Source organism: Ovis canadensis, chromosome 4, assembly GCF_042477335.2.
Source record: "Ovis canadensis isolate MfBH-ARS-UI-01 breed Bighorn chromosome 4, ARS-UI_OviCan_v2, whole genome shotgun sequence".
Classification (NCBI taxonomy): domain Eukaryota; kingdom Metazoa; phylum Chordata; class Mammalia; order Artiodactyla; family Bovidae; genus Ovis; species Ovis canadensis.
In genome coordinates this window covers 100,781,711-100,799,395 of record NC_091248.1, presented here as the reverse complement: position 1 = coordinate 100,799,395, position 17,685 = coordinate 100,781,711, and the positions used below count along the sequence as shown (strand labels likewise).

Genomic DNA, 17,685 nt, shown 5'->3' with positions numbered 1-17,685 from the left:
TGGTTTCTGGGATCAACACTTTCCTCACAAGTCTGTTGTTTGAAATTTACTCATTTGACTTTCAAACACATTTTCAGCCATGTATCATGGGTTCAAATGCAGCCCTGCTTGTCTACCTACCACACAAGTGCTGTTGCTACTGCTTAGATGTCACCTCTTCAGATGAACTAGCTGGGGCCAGGAATTCCTTGCCAGTCTTAGCCCTCTGCATCACCAGTGGAATGAGATGGCCACCTGACAACTGGTTTCTGTGTATCCCTGTGTAGTGGGAACTTGTTTAGAGAAGGAGTGTGTTTTGTTCGGCAAGAACAGAATGAATTTCAAAGAAATGTCTCCAGGTCAAGCTCAGAGCAGAGGAGAGATGTGAAAGCAAATGATGCTGAGGAGTAGTTAGAAATATGTTCAGGCATGGGGAAGTGGTACCCGGAGGGTTGTAGTTAAGAGCAGACAGTGAGGATTTCCTGAGTTGTGAGGAATGAGCCTGTGTCCCCTTGACCGAGGGGAGTGCACCTTTCCCAGATTCAAGTATAAGGACCTGAGATTTAAGATCAGTAAATGAGCTAATGCCTGACTCTATAGAAACCTTTGGCCTGGGAATGGAGTTGAAAGCCATTTCTTGCGGAACTGTTAACACCTTGCAAAGAAGCGTTAAAATCCCATTATGAAGAAAAACAAACCCCATTACGAAAATACCCTGGAGACATTTCCCTGTAGTTCTTGAGCCCTGGGAGAGTGGGTCATGGGCACGGTTACAGGCGTTTGTGACAATTAAAATTTTGAGACAGTAGTTCCTATATTTAGTTAATGAATTTTAGATGTAGTTTCTCAAGAAATGATAAATCTGGCGTTTGGGTGACGAAAAAGAGCTCAAACCAGCAGAGGGGAGAATTTTTCTTAGAAATTTATCTTTCAGCTTGTAAAAGTGTTAAACCTGAATGTAATACATATCAGAAATGTGAAAGAGGATTTATCACATTCACTTTTTCAGTCCCCCCTTTTGCTTCTATGCTATATGCTACTTCTTGTCTGGCTTCCATAGAGCCTTGTGAAGAACAAAAATGTGTAAATGTGTTGTGTGTCAGAAAGTTTGAGATTAAACAATTGAAATGGATATAACTTTAAACTTACCCAAAATTATATGTCAATTTTGTCTCAATAAAGCTGGAGAAAATATAAAAACAATACAAAAATTTTCAAAGATTTTTTTAAAAGTAAATTGTAGATGTACTAGAAATAAAAAGGTAATTACTGACTTACATTTTGTTTATTTATATCTATCATTGGCTTATGAAGACATCAAGGTATGTTTAAATATGCAAGGTATGTTTAAATATGCAGTTGAATTTAGTGATATTCCCCCTTTATGTTCAAGCATGCTAAGTCACTTCAGTAGTGTCTGACTCTTTGCGACCCTAAGGACTATAGCCCACCAAGCTTAGAGAATCCCTGTCCATGGGATTCTACAGGGAACAATATGGAGTGGGTTGCCATTTCCTCCTCCAGGGGACCGTCCCAACCCAGGAATCGAATTCGAGTCTCTTACAACTCCTGCATTGGCAGGTGGATTCTTTACAACTAGCACCAACTGGGAAGCCCATTCTTCTTTCATCAAAGAGTAATTAGGGGCTATTGGGAGCCACCCTGCCTCTTTCTTGGTTAAACATGGCCAGGTGGATATGGGCCATGATCATGGACAGCTATTTGTTGCTGACATGCAGAAGAAAAAGCTTCCCAGTCTCTTTGAAAGTGAATCACCCAAGGGTTCAGAATGGTATTTTAACAGAAGGAAATAGGCAGCCCTACACCCCTCTTTCTCCCTGCTCATCCAATTCTCATACACAAATCAGATCCTTTCACTTTTTCTGTGAATTTAAAAGTCACATGTGAGACTTTGTGTTGACTTTGTCCACATTTATGATCACTCTCCCTTTATAACCAGTGGGCAAGGCTGCTTTTTCTAGCATGATTTTGTTTCAAGGGATTTTAATCATGCAAACCATCTCTAGTGGTTTTACCTTGGATGTGGATGTAAACCATTGCCAAAAGTAAATTTCATCTGTCTATTAAAAATAGCACCTTATGTAACAATTGGCTGTAAGCACAACAATGAAAAGGATGCACATATTTATATAATGTCACACTAAATTAGTTTGATCTTCACCCCTAGTCATTTCCTTTGGAATGATTGTTAGGCTCTTGAAGCATAATCCAACTGTTAGCCACACTGGGATCTAAACTAGAGGGAAGTTTAAATCACTTAGACCTTAGAAATCAGAGGCAGTGTATTTTAATTATATTTCATGGTGAATTCTAAGAACTCAATTCTCCCATCACTTCTCTCCAGCTTCTCAACCAAGTTTATATAATCAAACCAGGGAGGAACATCCTGTAATTGTCATTATATTTACAAATCCCCAAACTCTTTAAATGATACACTGTAAACTCTGTACTGACTATTTTGTTGCTGTGAGAGGCACCATAATGATATGATGGTTAAGGAAACAGTCTCTGAAGCCAGCCTGTTCTGTGTGACCTGGGCCAGCTACTTAGCTCACCATTACGATGTCTGTTTCTGTAAAGTGAGGACTACAAGAGTGGTACCTATTTTATGAGGTTATCATGAGGCTCAAATGTCTTAATATATATGATTTATCTTGAATACTGTCTGGTACATAATAAGTGCTATCTAAATGTTTACTAATATTTTCTTTTTCAAAAGAATTGAGTCCTTGGTGTACCACTGTTTTTCCTTTTGTGCTGGACCACCCATCTGTCCTTCTCAGTTTACCTTATTATTCTACTCCAAGAAATGTCATGAATTATTACATCTGGTCTACACTGAAACTGAAATTTAAAAAAAAAAAAAAAGGCATCTTGGCCAACTTTCCTTAAGAAAGTCTTGTTTTGCAGAATATAGATGGTTCCTGGAGATATGATTTGAATTTTTCTTTCCTCAAGTCAGCTAAGTGGATTATAGTGTTCTCAATCACTAACTGGCTCCAAATGGTGGGTTTAATTCTCAGTATTTGATGAGGAATTTGGAAGGTGATGTAAAAAGTATCAGCAGCTCACCAAACCGACTATAAACAAATATTTTGATGGAAAGCTTTTCTGGTTCCACATCTGAAGTAAAACCAAACACATCAGTACTCACTATACTTCAGAAAATTAAAATGTTTCCTAAACACATGACTAGAACTGAGAGAGAGTCTGGGCATAGAGGACCCTTTATGGTAATATACACTCTGGGTTTTCTCTGTAGAGTCATCCCTTTCCTATTCTCAAACTATGTGGATTTAGTTGGAATGAACCCCACAGCCATTTCCCAGCGTGGGTCTTGATTGCTTTAAAATGATCAGTGTATTTATCATCAAAACCCAATTCCCAATGACCATTCTGATTGGCTCAGGGATAGGCACAGCAACCAATCAAAGTCAGTGATGACTTTTGCTGGGCATTCTGGGAAATAAACATTCCTTCTCTCTTGTGCTGGAGCAACGAATAAAGAACCTCTTTCCTTAGAATGGGAACGTGCCTGTGCCAATGCTCAGTCGTGTCTGACCTTTTGCCAGTGAATGGACTGTAGCCTGCCAGTCTTCTCTGTCCATGGGATTTTTTTCTAGCTAGAATACTGGAACGGTTGCCATTTCCTCCTCCAGGAGATATTCCCCACGGAGGTTTCAAACCAGCACCTCTTGTGTCTGCTGAATTGCAAGGGGATTTCTTGACTGCTGAGCCATCAGGGAAGCCCCAAAAGAGTATTATATCTGGAAGGACCTGTGACAGCCATGTTGCTGAGAAAAGGGGAGCCTGGAGCTGCTCAGAGTAGGGTTTGGGGGGTTGGCACAGAACCCTGCAGAGCCTGCAGTAGAAACCAGCTTCTCTAGGCTGGAGATGAAGAGATCTGAGCCCTGGGAACATTCAGACTTTTGGATCAAACTTAACCTGAATCAATCACAACTCTATACTTTCCAGTCACTGAATCAGTGTATTTCCTTTAATGTTTGTCAGTCTGGGTTGGTTTTTTTGTTACCTGCAATATAAAGAGCCCAAGTTGGTGCTAGTGGTAAAGAAGCTGCCAGCCAATGCAGGAGATGTAAAAGAGGAGGGTGGGGAAGACACCTGGAGGAGGACAAGGCAAACTACTCCAGAATTCTTGCCTGGGGAATCCCACAGACAGAGAAGCCTAGCCGGCTACAGTCTGTAGGGCAGAGTCCAAAACAACTGAAGCAACTTAGCATGCATGCAAGAAACAGCGCAGGCACAACAGCTTAGACTGGATAATTGTTTGGGTCCCAGAACACGTATTTATTTCAAGAGCACCATGATGCTACCTGTACTATGAAGGGCACTGTGAAGGAAATAGACCAAAACTAGGCTTTCAGCTGGTAAAATACACATGTGAGACATTCAAGGATGGCTTCTAAGCTGATGCCAGGGAGAAGGGAAAGAACCCAAAGACATAGCTCAAGAGTTAGGAGTTATTACTCAGGCATGCAGGGGTGGAAAGAGGGGTGGGGGTGTTGAGTTGGCACCAGTTTTTCAGAAATGGGGGAATAGTAATCATGTTTTTGTGAATTAAAGGCTCCCCTGTTCTCACAATTGGTTCCTAAGATAATTATGAAAAGTTTTCTAGTCAATAGAAAGAAATGGCCATTAATGGAAACTGCAGCCTTCATCGTTTAAGAAAGAGTGCTTATTTTCAATGCAGATAAAATATTTACTTAGCAAAAAAAAAAGAAGGCATACTAATAAATGTCAATTATTCAGGTTACTCTAATCAGTGGATGCTAAAGAATGGCAAACCACTCTTTTAAATAAGCACTATATTCATTCATTTGTCATTTTGGAGTCTCTTATTCAGTAAATAGTAATTTTGTTAAACTTTAAGGGTCACAGTTAAATGTTTAGCCTTGATTTTAATATTAGATCAGAGTCATTTTCCATGGTTTGCTCTTTTTCACAAATTATTGCTCTGCCTTGGTAAATTAATTGAAAGGAAATAGAATGAGACTGGGGTGGGCAGGGAAAATTTTCTTTAGCTTATTTTAAGAAAAAGAATATTCTTTGTCCATTCCGAACTTAGAAAACCTCTTTTTTTTTCTATATGATACTGAAGTATTTAACAATTTATATATATATTAAAAAAAACAGCATTTACATTAAAATACAACCTTAAATACAGCCCTGTAATTTTTACCAGGAACCTTGTAAAATAGGATGAATATACATGCACAAATACTAAAACAAGAAAGACCATTCAACATTCACATGAAAAAGCAGCACTAAACACAATGTAATAAATATCCAGGATATCAAATCCACAAATTGATCATTATTCTGATTTAGATCCTTTTTCCAGTTAAGCCTTTTACTGTATAATTTATTATAATAACTTTACAAGTTAAACATAACTAATTAAAAACAGAATTCAACTTAATATGACTGCTGAAATAGCACAATTATCAATATATTGCAGCATATTTTAATTTATAACATATAAAACTGCCATTTTGGCAGGAAATACACATCCATATAACTGCTCCATGAATTTCTTCTGCAATGTATAAAAAAATGTCAGAGTCAATAGTATGAAAGGAAACAGAAGCTAATATTATTTCTGAGATAATTTTATTGCCTTAGCTCTTGGGCTTTGGCAAAAAATATCTTAAGTTTCAATATATATCATATAATTAAATACAGTATTTACAAAATAGAAAAAAATCCAGCAAAGTATTGCAAAAAATACTGTCTTTACATATTTAAAGTGTGCCTTTCCTTACAATGCATGAGAGCCCTTTATATTTTTACCTCTGATTGTCCCATATGCTTTCAGAATCCCTTCTTCCACCAATAATTCAGGGCTGAGATTTTAAGAATGGAAACTAATCAATAACAAGAGTGTAAAGTGAAAGGTAAAGGTTGCTATATACCTTCCTGATGTTTTTCTAGGTAAATTCTCTGGGTTAAAAGTCACTTATAATCCAAATCATACAGTTTCCTTTTTACATTTTGCTTCGTTTTGTCACTAAATAACTCTAATAAACATGTTTTAAGTGATGTTGTATCACTTAGGAAGATTCTTCTGAAATGAATGAAAGTTTATGTAGGCATCTACCACTTCTGTTAACCTGTCACCATCTTGTTTCTATGCACAAACAGTATTATTTCTTCATAAAAAACTACTGAAAGAATAAATGAGATTCGTGTTTACTATTCCTTGTTGCTACAATAGGTGTTTTAAAAAATGACTAATATTCACCCATCACTACTGAGTTCCATAGTCCAGGATCTCATCCTGAGTATGGACCAGGTCTCTTGGCATGAAGACTATTTTCCATTCTTCTTTATGAGACAGATGGTCTTCCTTGTATTTCAATTTATAGTCCCTAAACCACCAAAATGTGAACCCAAACTTTTTCCATTTCAGAATCCCAAGAAATCCACATGCTTGGTGTGTGATTAGACATCAGATAAGAGGACCTCTGTGAGGGGCTGGAGGATCTGGGAATTCTGAGGAGGAGGCAGGAGCCACCTTGCCCAGCTCTGCACAGTGGGAGGCACCCTCTGGATGGTATTCCCATTATACTTCTGTCACTGAGGACTCTTGCCCAAGGCTGGATGGAGTGGTTACTTGCAAGTGTGCACATCAGTCATGCTTTCGCACCTCCTGCAGCGGACATAACAGCACCAGATGAATTTGCATTCACATCTCTCCACGTGCCTGACCACATGGGTGTTGTAGCCTCGGCCACAGCAGAGGAGGTTGCAGCCATCTGCGCCCTCCGACGTGCGGTTACACTCTCTGCCTTGAGTCCCTGGGATCCCGAGTTTCTTATCCTCAACACAGTAATTGGGAGACTTATTGACGTAGAGCAGATCATCCTTGCGGATTGGTATTTTCCTCTGATCTTTTTCTCTCCTATGCATTTTCTTCTTTATTTTGTCTGAGATTTGGACACTGTTTTCATATTTATCCTTCAACAGATGGCCAATCTTTTCAAAAGAAGACATGGTTTTCCAGCATGTTTTTACAGCGCAGGAGCCGGAAACTCCGTGACAACGGCAGTCTAAGGACATCAACTTGGCGACAGCCTGCAACCAACAAGAATTGAGTGAAATATCGTTTATGAACTGTTTTACCCAACAACAAAAGCACCACCCACCTAGTCACTTAACTTTCTGGATCTATTTCCTCCTATATAAAAGCAATGGTTATATATTTTAATGAAAATAATAAAATGATTTTTAAAATACTTCAATTAAATAAGAAAGATAAAATAATAATAATTTTAAAATAAGGATGGTTTTGGACCTGAAAAATTCTTTTAGATCGCTTAGAACCCAAATGTTTGGTCCTTCTCTTGACCCTACAGAGCAAACCTTTCTAATTTAAAACTGTAGGCCAGGCTAATAATGTCATCAGAGACATTATTATGTTATGTGAGCTGAGATAACAAAGGGAAGCTACTTTGATTTCTAATCTCTCACTTAATCTTGGGTGTCAGAGGATGTTCATTCATGCCTCCATGTTCCTGATACCATTCATTATAGCATCTTGCTACTTGGAGTGTGGTTCATGGACCAACAGCACCAGCACAGACATGCAGACTCTGAGCCCCCCACCAAACCTGCAGAATCAAAATCTGCATCTTTGTAAGATCCTTGGGTGATTTGTATACACACAAAAACACCTGTGGAACTTTACAAATAACCCCTGAGATTCTCACTTTTGTCAGGGTGGGGGTCAAGGCAATGACTTCTACAAAGCTGCTCAGATGATTTCAAGAGCATCCAAGGATGAGATCTACCAAACTGAGTATGCTCTGGTTTTATCATTGCAAAAATCAGTTATGTTCACAGGGGTTTGGAGAGGTGGCATGCTATCCCCTAGTCACAGACCACTTGAGAAACCCTAAATTGGTCCAAGAAAGATGGAGCTGGACAGTGTGGCTGCTCCCAGCCAATTCTTCCCCTCTTCTGGAAAATTAACTCAAAACATATGTCCTATTCTTGATGGATCAGTAGCACCATTCTAACATGGAAAAGGAATAATATTTATATGATTTTTCACTTCTAAGTGCTGAGTTATTTTATTTAGACTGAGGAATTAAATGAGATTACATACATAGGTAAGAGCCCACTGCCTGACACACATTAACGTCAAAATAAATGCCCCCTTTCCCTGAAGAGGAAAGTATAGGAAGAGTTGAGATAAAATTTCAAATAGAGCTAACCAAGCGAAAACAATACAGAGATTTCTAAAACAAAAGTTTTAGAGTTTTAATTTCTTACATACTGGGCTAGTCAGCGTAACTTCCTTCAATCCCCAGAGGATGGCAGAGCAGATTAATAAATTGTCAGGACTAACTGGAGAGTTGACATTCTGTCAACATGCCGGGTAAAATAAAAAATGATCTATCCATTCAATAACTTGGAAATTATGTGTGTAATCTCATCAAAGAAAGGAAAAAACCCCAGCTTAAATTCCACTTACAGTTCTTATCAAAACTATAAAAAATGACAGGGGTTTATACTTAGCAATTTTCTACCACACTTGACATTGACATGTATGTGGAATGTTACATTTCTTAACAAATTAACTAAAGTTTCTGTACTATCTAATGAGACAGAGTATTTCAAACAATTTATTGTATTTGCAGACTTGAATGAGAGCATATGGTATTGATTTGTGTAATATTCAATAGTTTTTATTAGTGTTTAAAATAATAAACCAAACAACATGTAAACATTGCCCTTTATAGAATGCAACACATATGCTTTTTTGAATTCTAAAGCTAAGGAGCAAATAGATATGTCTATTTCTTATTATCTTCAGTAAAATTTATCTTTCAATGATACGAAAACAATTCATAGAGTATGGTGCACAAACTGATTCAGTTAAATTGATGGCATTTGATATTCACAAAACCTTCAATTCTTTAAACTATCTCCAGGCAAATAAATGTTAAAAATATTGCAATCTGCCAACTTTTGTTCAGATTTTAAGTGTCCGAAGGATATAAGAAAAAGAGAGCTCAATCAATGCCAGGTAGCTATAAAACAAATCGTCCAAAGAAAGCCAAAAATCTAAGAATGTAAGTTTATGCACTGAAACCTGATCATCCTTCATTACAGTCATCACTTGATTTAGGACTGCCTCTTGCTCAGATTCCAGACTGAGGAGCTCACTTTTTCTTTTTATTAAGCAGTTCAGGCATCATGTAAGGTGTTGCCAGTTTGCAAGACATGGAGGACAGAACGGATGCTCACCAAAACACTTGAACCATTTTAACTCCCTTCCATCGGGAAACTGCATCAAGAGGATGCAATAAGGACCAACTTCTTCAACAAATGAGACACTGCTAGGAGCTCAGTGATATTGGGAGACTCGGATCTGGCAGGTTTTCCTGTAGATCCTCAGCCCATAATAGTATCAGTCCAAATCTGACACAGGTTTGAAGGATAAAAGAGAAGACTGATTTTGAATCTGCGGATAACACTTGCTGAATTTCTACTGTAATTTGGGGTGAGTTTACTGCCCTAAAAATCAGACACTTTTAAATACCTGGAGTTAACTAAATTTTCCAAAGGTATTTTTAAGGAATTTTATTCTACTATCTTTTAATTCCATTACCCTTTTGTCCTTAAAAATAAGTGTAAGAAAAGAAAGCATTTTTATTATACATTTGAATATTATTCACATTTATATTCTATGATAGAAAGACAAATAATGAGACACACAATTTAAATGAAGATATCTTTGTAAGACTCCAAGGAAGAAACTTGGGCAAATATGGATAAAATAAAGCAATGCAATCACCACAAGGAGAATTTGATGAAATGCAGAGTTCAAGAGCAGATAACATGCAGACACACATACACCCACGATTTAACTCTACGGAGCTTAGTGCTTCTCAGAGCACATTTTCATAAATTATTTTACTTGACTTAGCTTGATAGGAAAACATCCCTTGCATATAGTAGGTAGTTAATGAAGAACATGTACCTGTATTATTCCAATTTGACAGAAAAACTAATAGCCTGGTTAAGACATTTGTCTTCCATAAGGAAAATTGGAAATATATGATATGAAGTCGTTACATGCAGCCGGATAACTTCGGTAGAACAAAGAAAAATGAAAGTGGAAAATTCAAATATATTTAAGAACACTCCAAAAATACATATTCTGAAGTTTTTCAGCTGGGAGTTTAATTGATGTCAAATAGCCATTCTGAGCTGCAATGATAGCAGAGTGATTTTCTAGCAGGAAAAGTAAGAGAATAGCAAGAGAATGAGTTGTGTGTGGTTATGAGAAAATTCCTTTCTCTACTTAGTTGTTAAGGTTTATAACGATATTAACAGAGGAATGTTTTATTAACTATTGCAAACAGATGTGCACTTTGGGGGATAATATTTTTAAACTAGGGAAGAGCAATTAGGAGCATAGCATTTAATCTACTGGGCTCCCTGTGTTAAGTTTTGGTTTGATAAATTTCTGATGAAGTGAAATAGGAAACATGCATCATTAACACTTAATGTAAAAATAGAAACTGATTGAGAAGTGGTCTAAGAAGTGACTGCCCCCACAACTTTGACTCAGCGGTAACACAGCTGGAGATGACCATTTTCCAGTATATTGCGTTATCCAAACTTCACAGAAATGACCAAAAAAAAAAAAAAAAAAACCTATTATGGAACATTTTGTGACATTTCATTTTGTCCACTGTCAGATAATCTGTTTAAGTTTTTATGAAAATGGTGACATAAATTGTATGACTATATGCAGAATTCCTATTTTTCTGATCCATTTTGTCCTTTTCAGGTAAAAAATATATTTGTATCTGCTGAAAAGCAAAACATTTGCATGTTATTCAAGTACTTATAAATATTCTTGAAACAGGTCAATGAAATTTGGGGGTGGGGCCCATGCCACTTTTTTGAGTTACTCATCATAAAACAAATTATGGGGTAGGGAAACTTAAAAGTTTATGAGGTGGACATGGGAAGAATGGAAATATTTTAAGCACACCAAAAGAAATACCCATAAATATTCCAAGTCACATTATTCCCAGAAGTTCTGCCCTTGGAAGACATCACATCATTCTGTTAGCCAATCACCATTCAGCAACATTATTCTTGGAGTCATAACTTTAGGAATGGTGTCAGAAACCAAGTGGGAATTAGAGTATTTAAGGTCAGCGGTTAGAAAATAATCTATTCTGCTCACAGCACTACTAAGCGCCAGTACCCACATTGCTCTGAATGCTTTCCTACATTTGGAGCTTGGGATTTTGAGATGAGGAAAATCAACTCAATTGAATGCAGACCTTGAAACCTTACACAGAGGAATATGCCTATTAAGTTAAAATCCTAATGGCCAATATTGAAAATGTAGTTGTTTGTTCTTCCATGTTAGATAATATCTTGGAAACCTGGTTGATTTTGTTGTTGTTGCGGTAGTGGTGGTGATGGTGGGTTTCTTTTTTTTTTTTTTTTGACCACCAATGGAAAGAAAAATATTAAAATGTTTTGAATTGTAATACTTCATGAGAAAAGACCAACAAAAACATCAATGTAGTACCCTCAAAATATCCAGGTAATATTTTGTAATATTTTAAGATTCCATCTTGACCAATGTGGAAAAAATGAGATTCAGTAGAAAAAACTGAAATTTATCCAAAATGCATATATACCTATAAGCTGAATTTTTGCTGCATAATTAGAATAATAGCAAAAACCTCAGTAAAGTGAGTAGACTGTTTTATTGCCAACAAACAGTGGATTTAAATTAATGCTGAATAGTTGTATGTTTTTAATAAAATCAGAATATAAATAGATCAGATCAAAGTTAATAGTTACAGAGGCAAATATTATTACTTAATTAAAAAAACACATAAGATGGAATAAAATTAAATAACTGCCTAATAGCACTAATAAAAATCATTTTAGAATACTTCGGGACTTTTCATACGGTTGGAGACAACTTTATTCAAAAAGAATGAATTATCACATGAATTTCCAAGTTTTGTGTTCTGATTAAAATCTTTTTTTGTCTCTACCCAACTATTCAAAGAATGACTAAAGAAGTTTAAAGATCTAAGGTGACACTAAATATTCATTTAATTGTTTTCTTGTTTTTAAAACACACTAATTTGACCTGGAGTTTTTCTCTAGTTTAACTCTAGAGCTTTAAAGAACAAATGTTAATCACATCTAATCTCTATTACATTAATATGCTAGAAATAATAAAAATTCCTTTATTAGATGTTATTTAAACTGAAATGAAAACTCATTCATTTAATCTTTTTAAATGTAAGACTTGATCAAAAAGAGACATGGTGTCAGCAGGAGTTACTTTAGTGAAATAAATTAACTTCGAATTTCAAAACAAAAAAGTAAAAAGCTTGCATAGCTATTTATTGATTTTCCTATTTCTTAATTTTCCATTTTGAATCAATATTCAAATTGAACTGAATATTCAAATTTGAATTTGAAATGTTACAGTCATATATTGAGTTTTCAGTTTTAGTATTTTAAACCAAAGTGGTTAAGTAAAGAAAACTGGCAGAAACTTGCAACTATTCCAAGCGGGTTCCATTTATTCACTTTCCAAAAATGTAAAACAAATGCAACATATACTTTAAATATTCCTGAGAGATACCACAATTTACTTTAATTTATTGCAGGAGAATGTGGCAGATTGCAACGACTACTTTGGGACCTTTGCAGGTTATTGAATATTTACAATAATATAGGATATGTGGTGATATTCTCGTCCTGAAAAGATTATTATAAAATAGAAAATATATATTCCTAAGAGAGGTTTTAACTGTTTTTGGAAAGTCACTATGAATTGCCAAGTAATTCAACTATGTTGTAGAACTCAAAGCTTATAGCATCATTATTCATTAAAGTATATAAAAGTTAAATTAAGCTACAAATTACTCCATTTTAAGAAAATTTAGTATTAAAATTTCATTTATAAGGTTAATTAGGTAATTCTTCAAATTTTCCTCTCCTTGAATATTTAATAATTTAAAAATACCCAAATATTTAATACATCTATAGTTCCTTTACATTTATCTATACTTCTCAGTTTTTACAGTGAATCTACATTGCTTTATAATAACTAGTTACTTTAAATAAATTTTGTTTTTTACAAAAATTATTGAGCTATGTATTCTGTAATGTATTTGAGAACATTTTGCTAGAGAAAGGACAGACTGATAACTTCTTTAAGATGCCGTTGCTGATGAAAAAATATATTTTAAAAAATAATGAAAATTCAAATTTGAGAAAATGAAATTTGATTCAGTCCCGTTAGAAAGGCAGATACTGTAAGTCTTATTTGGGTTTCTACAACTAATCATCTAAAGGGGTGGAATAAAATGACCCAATAGGCACTAGTACTTCTATTACTTTATAATTGGTGTTTTAGGTATACGAATATACAATCACAAATATTAATACATTCTGTAACAAGATTCAAGTCACATCAGATGGAAACTTAAACTAAATCAATGTGGTCAGTACAGGCTCATGAAAGAAAAAAAATATATAGTTGCTGTTATATATTTATAATAAAAATTTCATATATATGTATATTTAGCCTGAAATTGTTTCGTTTTTAAACCATCTGACTATTTGGTCAGATTGATCTAGAAGTGTAACCCTAGTGCTATTATACCTAAAGGCACTGGATTTCTATTCCATTTTCTAATACATACCTGCCTTCCAGCTTCATTGTTATGTAGGTTCATTGCTAACAGTACTTTGCTTTCCTTTGCCGTGGTGTTTCTGATGGGGAAATCTAGGAACTTTCTGCTGAATGACATGCCGTACTGGACATCATCGGAGCATCCCCCCCAATGCCAGCCTTCACTCGCTGAGCCGCCGTTCTGCAAGGTGGTGTCACAGGAACACTCGGTCATGTTGCCTGCGCTGCATGACCTGGTCACAGAATGCACCAGGCCTGCAGCCATCACAGCATAAATAAATGCTGTTTCCTTGGTGCCTAGAACAAGAAATAAGTTGCTCAATGAACAAGCCATACCATTCTCTGCTTATGTTCATAACAAAGCCGCCTACTTACCCTCTTATCAGGAAAGCAACTTTTCAAGGGATGCTTTAATGAGTACACGTTTACAAAGGACAGTTTCATATTGTCCTCATCTTTTAAAAAAGCAACATTAATTTTCAGTATGATTTTCCTTTATTGTATGTCATTAATTGTCCTCATACCTTAAAATCATCTGTTTGTACTTTAAATTTGAGATATATGTCAGCACCCAGCTCAGTACTTAATAGACAATGAAAATTCAACAAGTACACACTGAATTTAAAATCCCTTGCATGGACATCGTATATAGTCAGACAACACCCCAAGGAGCCCCACTTATCTTTCTCTTTAAATTTAAAACATTTTCACAAAACACAGGCTGAAAAGTTGGTGTGACTTTTGTTTGTACAAAAAAATACATGTCAGGATGCAAACTAAAATTAAGTAAAGACTAAAGCAATTAGGAGATAAACGTTATAGTTTACTTTCACATCAAAGATGTTTTAACGATATACTGAATAACAATATTAATATGAAAGTTAAATATTATATTCATATTCCTATATACGGTATTATATCCTCTCACACTACTAAGGGCAATTAAAGATAATTGAGATGTCATCGGTAAAAAAAAATTGTTATGGAAAATCACTGAATACTGAGTATGGATATAACACACCTGAAATAGGTTTCAAGCTAAAATCTTTGGAAATTGAAGTGCTATTAAAATATTAGTAAAATGGACTAGAAGGGACCCAGCAGGCGACTTTCCCCCTCCTTAGAGATGTTCAGATTGAAGCAGAAACGTTATCACGCCGTTGTCCAATAAACCTTTTCAACAGCTGATGCCTCTACATTTCAGCAACTGTGAAGAACACATCCTCTTTTTTCTCTTTTTTTCTTTTTGCAGGGAGTCTGCTCTTTCGGAAGGGTGTGCCGGCCAAAGCGCAGCGGGGCAAAAGCGAGGCGGCGGTGAGTGTAGGGACCCAGGGGGGAAGGGTCAAAGGTGGAAGGGGAACGGAAATGAGTATGAAAAATGACTAAGAATCTTTCAGAGCCCAGGTTCTGAAATTCTCTGAATCTGCTGACACCTCTGTGCCTTTATCCTTACTAAGTCGCTAGGCACGTGGGAGTGGAACTTTGTTTCGCTGCCGATTCCCGCGCCTCGGATGTGCGCACAGAAGAAAGGGTAGAAGGAAAGGAATAGAGGGGAAAACCAAAGTGGTGCTCGAGTTAGCCTCACAAGGGTTGTCCGGGACAGTCCCTTTTAAATCGCCATTATTCCGTCTACGCCGTGTTCCCGGGAACCAACCACCGTGGGGTTTCGCTGCAATTAGCCACTTGTCCAGGGCTCAGTGCGCAGCGGAGCTGCTTAAATCAAAGCAGATGCGGCCTCGGCATTCCCTGCAGCCGACATCATGTTTCTCCAGCTGGTCCCCCACGTAGGGGGGCGCTACGGGGTCCGAGGGGTAGGCGGGGTGGAGCGTCAGAGTTTTTCTTCCAGCTCCAGCCGGGCGCCGCGGGAAGGAGGAAGAGCTACACCTCCACGCGCTGCGCTCTGGACCTGGGGTGTCACCTCCTCCCCACCCCAGGACCGCACCTGTACCCGGATCTGGCTTCCGTCGCCCCCCAGTTTCCTTCCACTAAAGGACCTCTCTGGGGAATTTAAAGAGCTACGGGACCGTAGGAGCACTGTTTAATTTACAGGAATTGCAGGTCTCGCCCTCAGTCCTCAGTCCGCGAGTCCCGGGACTCACCGCTGCTCAGCTCGTAGCCAAAGAGAGGGCTGGTGCCCGGTGGGGAGGCGGCGGCCACCAGGCAGTTCCATCTCTCGTGCCTGAACTGGCTTCTGCACTCCTGAATGCCCAGCCGGGCGCCCTCGCGAATGCTCGGCAGCAGGTACGGTTTCCTCTTGCACAGCTCCTTCTGGCGGCTGTTCAGAGGCAAGTTGGCACAGCCCAGCTTCTCTGGAACCCCAAAGGAGGCGATGCCCAACCACCTGTAAGACACGGCCGCCCCTAGCGTAAGCCGCTGCCCTGCTCTCCTCCCCAAGCCCAGATGTTTACCCGAAATTTAGGTCACCCGCCCTAGGACTCCCGCCCCTTCTCCCCCGCCCCAGCTGAGAGCTCCCTGAGGCTGGGCACCCCCTTTTGCCACAAATCCCGTGCGCCCCTGCTGCCCCCATACTCACATCCAGTTTCCTTGGGCTCCGCAGGGGAACAGCGCGAGCACGGCTGCCCACAGCGCGCACAGGCGGGACAGTCCCAGGAGCGCTGCTCTGTCCATGGCCCCCGCATGGAGTCCCCCAGCCCCAGCCACTCCTCTTCGACCCTCCCCACCCAGAGGCCCACCAGGCCAGAGGTCAGTTCCCCCGCACCAAGTTGTCCCTTGCCTCCCTTGTCCCTGCAGACAACGTAAAAAGAAGGCCAGCTGTAGTAGGTGTTCTCAGCAGCTTTCCCCTCGCGAGCGGGGAGCAGCGTGAGGAAGTTGAGAAAGTAGCCTGGGGCCCTCCTCCGGCGCCAAGTTGGAGATGTGCAGGAGATGCGGGAGCGTCCGTCGCATTCCAAGGTGAGAAACTTCTGTTGATGTAGCTCTGTCTCCATCGCCCCGGGCCTCTCCTCCCATCTCCTCCCCCCTCCCTGGCTGCGCTTGGAACCTGATTGGCCCAGCAGCGGCCCCTCATCTCATCATCCCGGGACTTCAGGCTCCCATTGGTTGAGAGCGGACTCCGCGGGGGGCGCTCGGGCCCGCTGCTTCCCGACAGCAGGTCCAGACCTTGTATTCCTGACCTTTCCTCCCGTCTCAGTCTCCCGAGAGTGGGTCTCTGCGGGAGGAATATTGATACAAGCCGAAGACTATAGGGGCGCTTCTGTCTTAATAAACCTGGGCGAAGGTGTGGGTTGAATGGGCGATGTTTGAAAGCCACCCACTCCAGTCGCATATGGATTAATTATACTCTGGGTGGAGTGGCTGGAAATTCTCACTGCACACGTTTCTTTCCTCTCCTTTAACTCACAGAAGAATAATTTTTTGAGTACGAGTTGGTACCAAAAAGTTGACTTTTCCACACCCTGATTGAGGTCTCAACATGTCAGCAGACTTGAGAATAAGAGAAATACTGTCAAGCTTGACATCTATCGTCATCTGTGCAGGCACTTACTTTTATCGAAAGGGAAGATTCTAGCCTAGCACCTATTAATAATTTATCATATTTAAATTGCGTTAGGTGATTTCATTTTGCCGATTGGTCTTTTTTTTTTTTTTCTGCGATCTTTGAGATCACTGTCAGAGATGAAGGGCAGAGAGCGGATGTGAGTGAGAACTGTCTGGAGAGTTCTAAAAAAATTGAGGGTCATGTTCTCCTCAATGCACACAATGCCTTTCTCAGGGAATTTGGACACATTGAAGACAAATTTTAGAAACTTATTTATGAAACACCTACTGTGTGTCAAGTACTGTGAGAATTTCTGAAGACTAGATCCCTTTCCTTAAAGGCACAAACCAGCCATAGAGACAAGCCTGAAACAAATTAATTTGAGATTATTAATAAAGAAAAGCATAGAATCCAGCAAGTTACTCTTCTGGAGTCAGAGTTCAGATGCAGGAGAATGTTCTGGAGTCTG

At 38.7% G+C, this 17,685-nt stretch overlaps 1 protein-coding gene across 1 annotated transcript; it reads right to left on the bottom strand.

Annotated features, from left to right (window-relative positions):
• Positions 1 to 5,614: 5,614 nt before the first annotated feature.
• On the bottom strand, positions 5,615 to 16,673 carry WNT16 (Wnt family member 16). Its single transcript, XM_069588272.1, has 4 exons — positions 16,254 to 16,673; positions 15,820 to 16,061; positions 13,731 to 14,017; positions 5,615 to 7,095 (listed from the first exon to the last, which is right to left on the bottom strand). Exons 1-4 carry the CDS (start codon positions 16,346 to 16,348, stop codon positions 6,631 to 6,633), a joined length of 1,089 nt encoding a protein of 362 aa, XP_069444373.1. The 5' UTR covers positions 16,349 to 16,673; the 3' UTR covers positions 5,615 to 6,630.
• Positions 16,674 to 17,685: the final 1,012 nt, after the last annotated feature.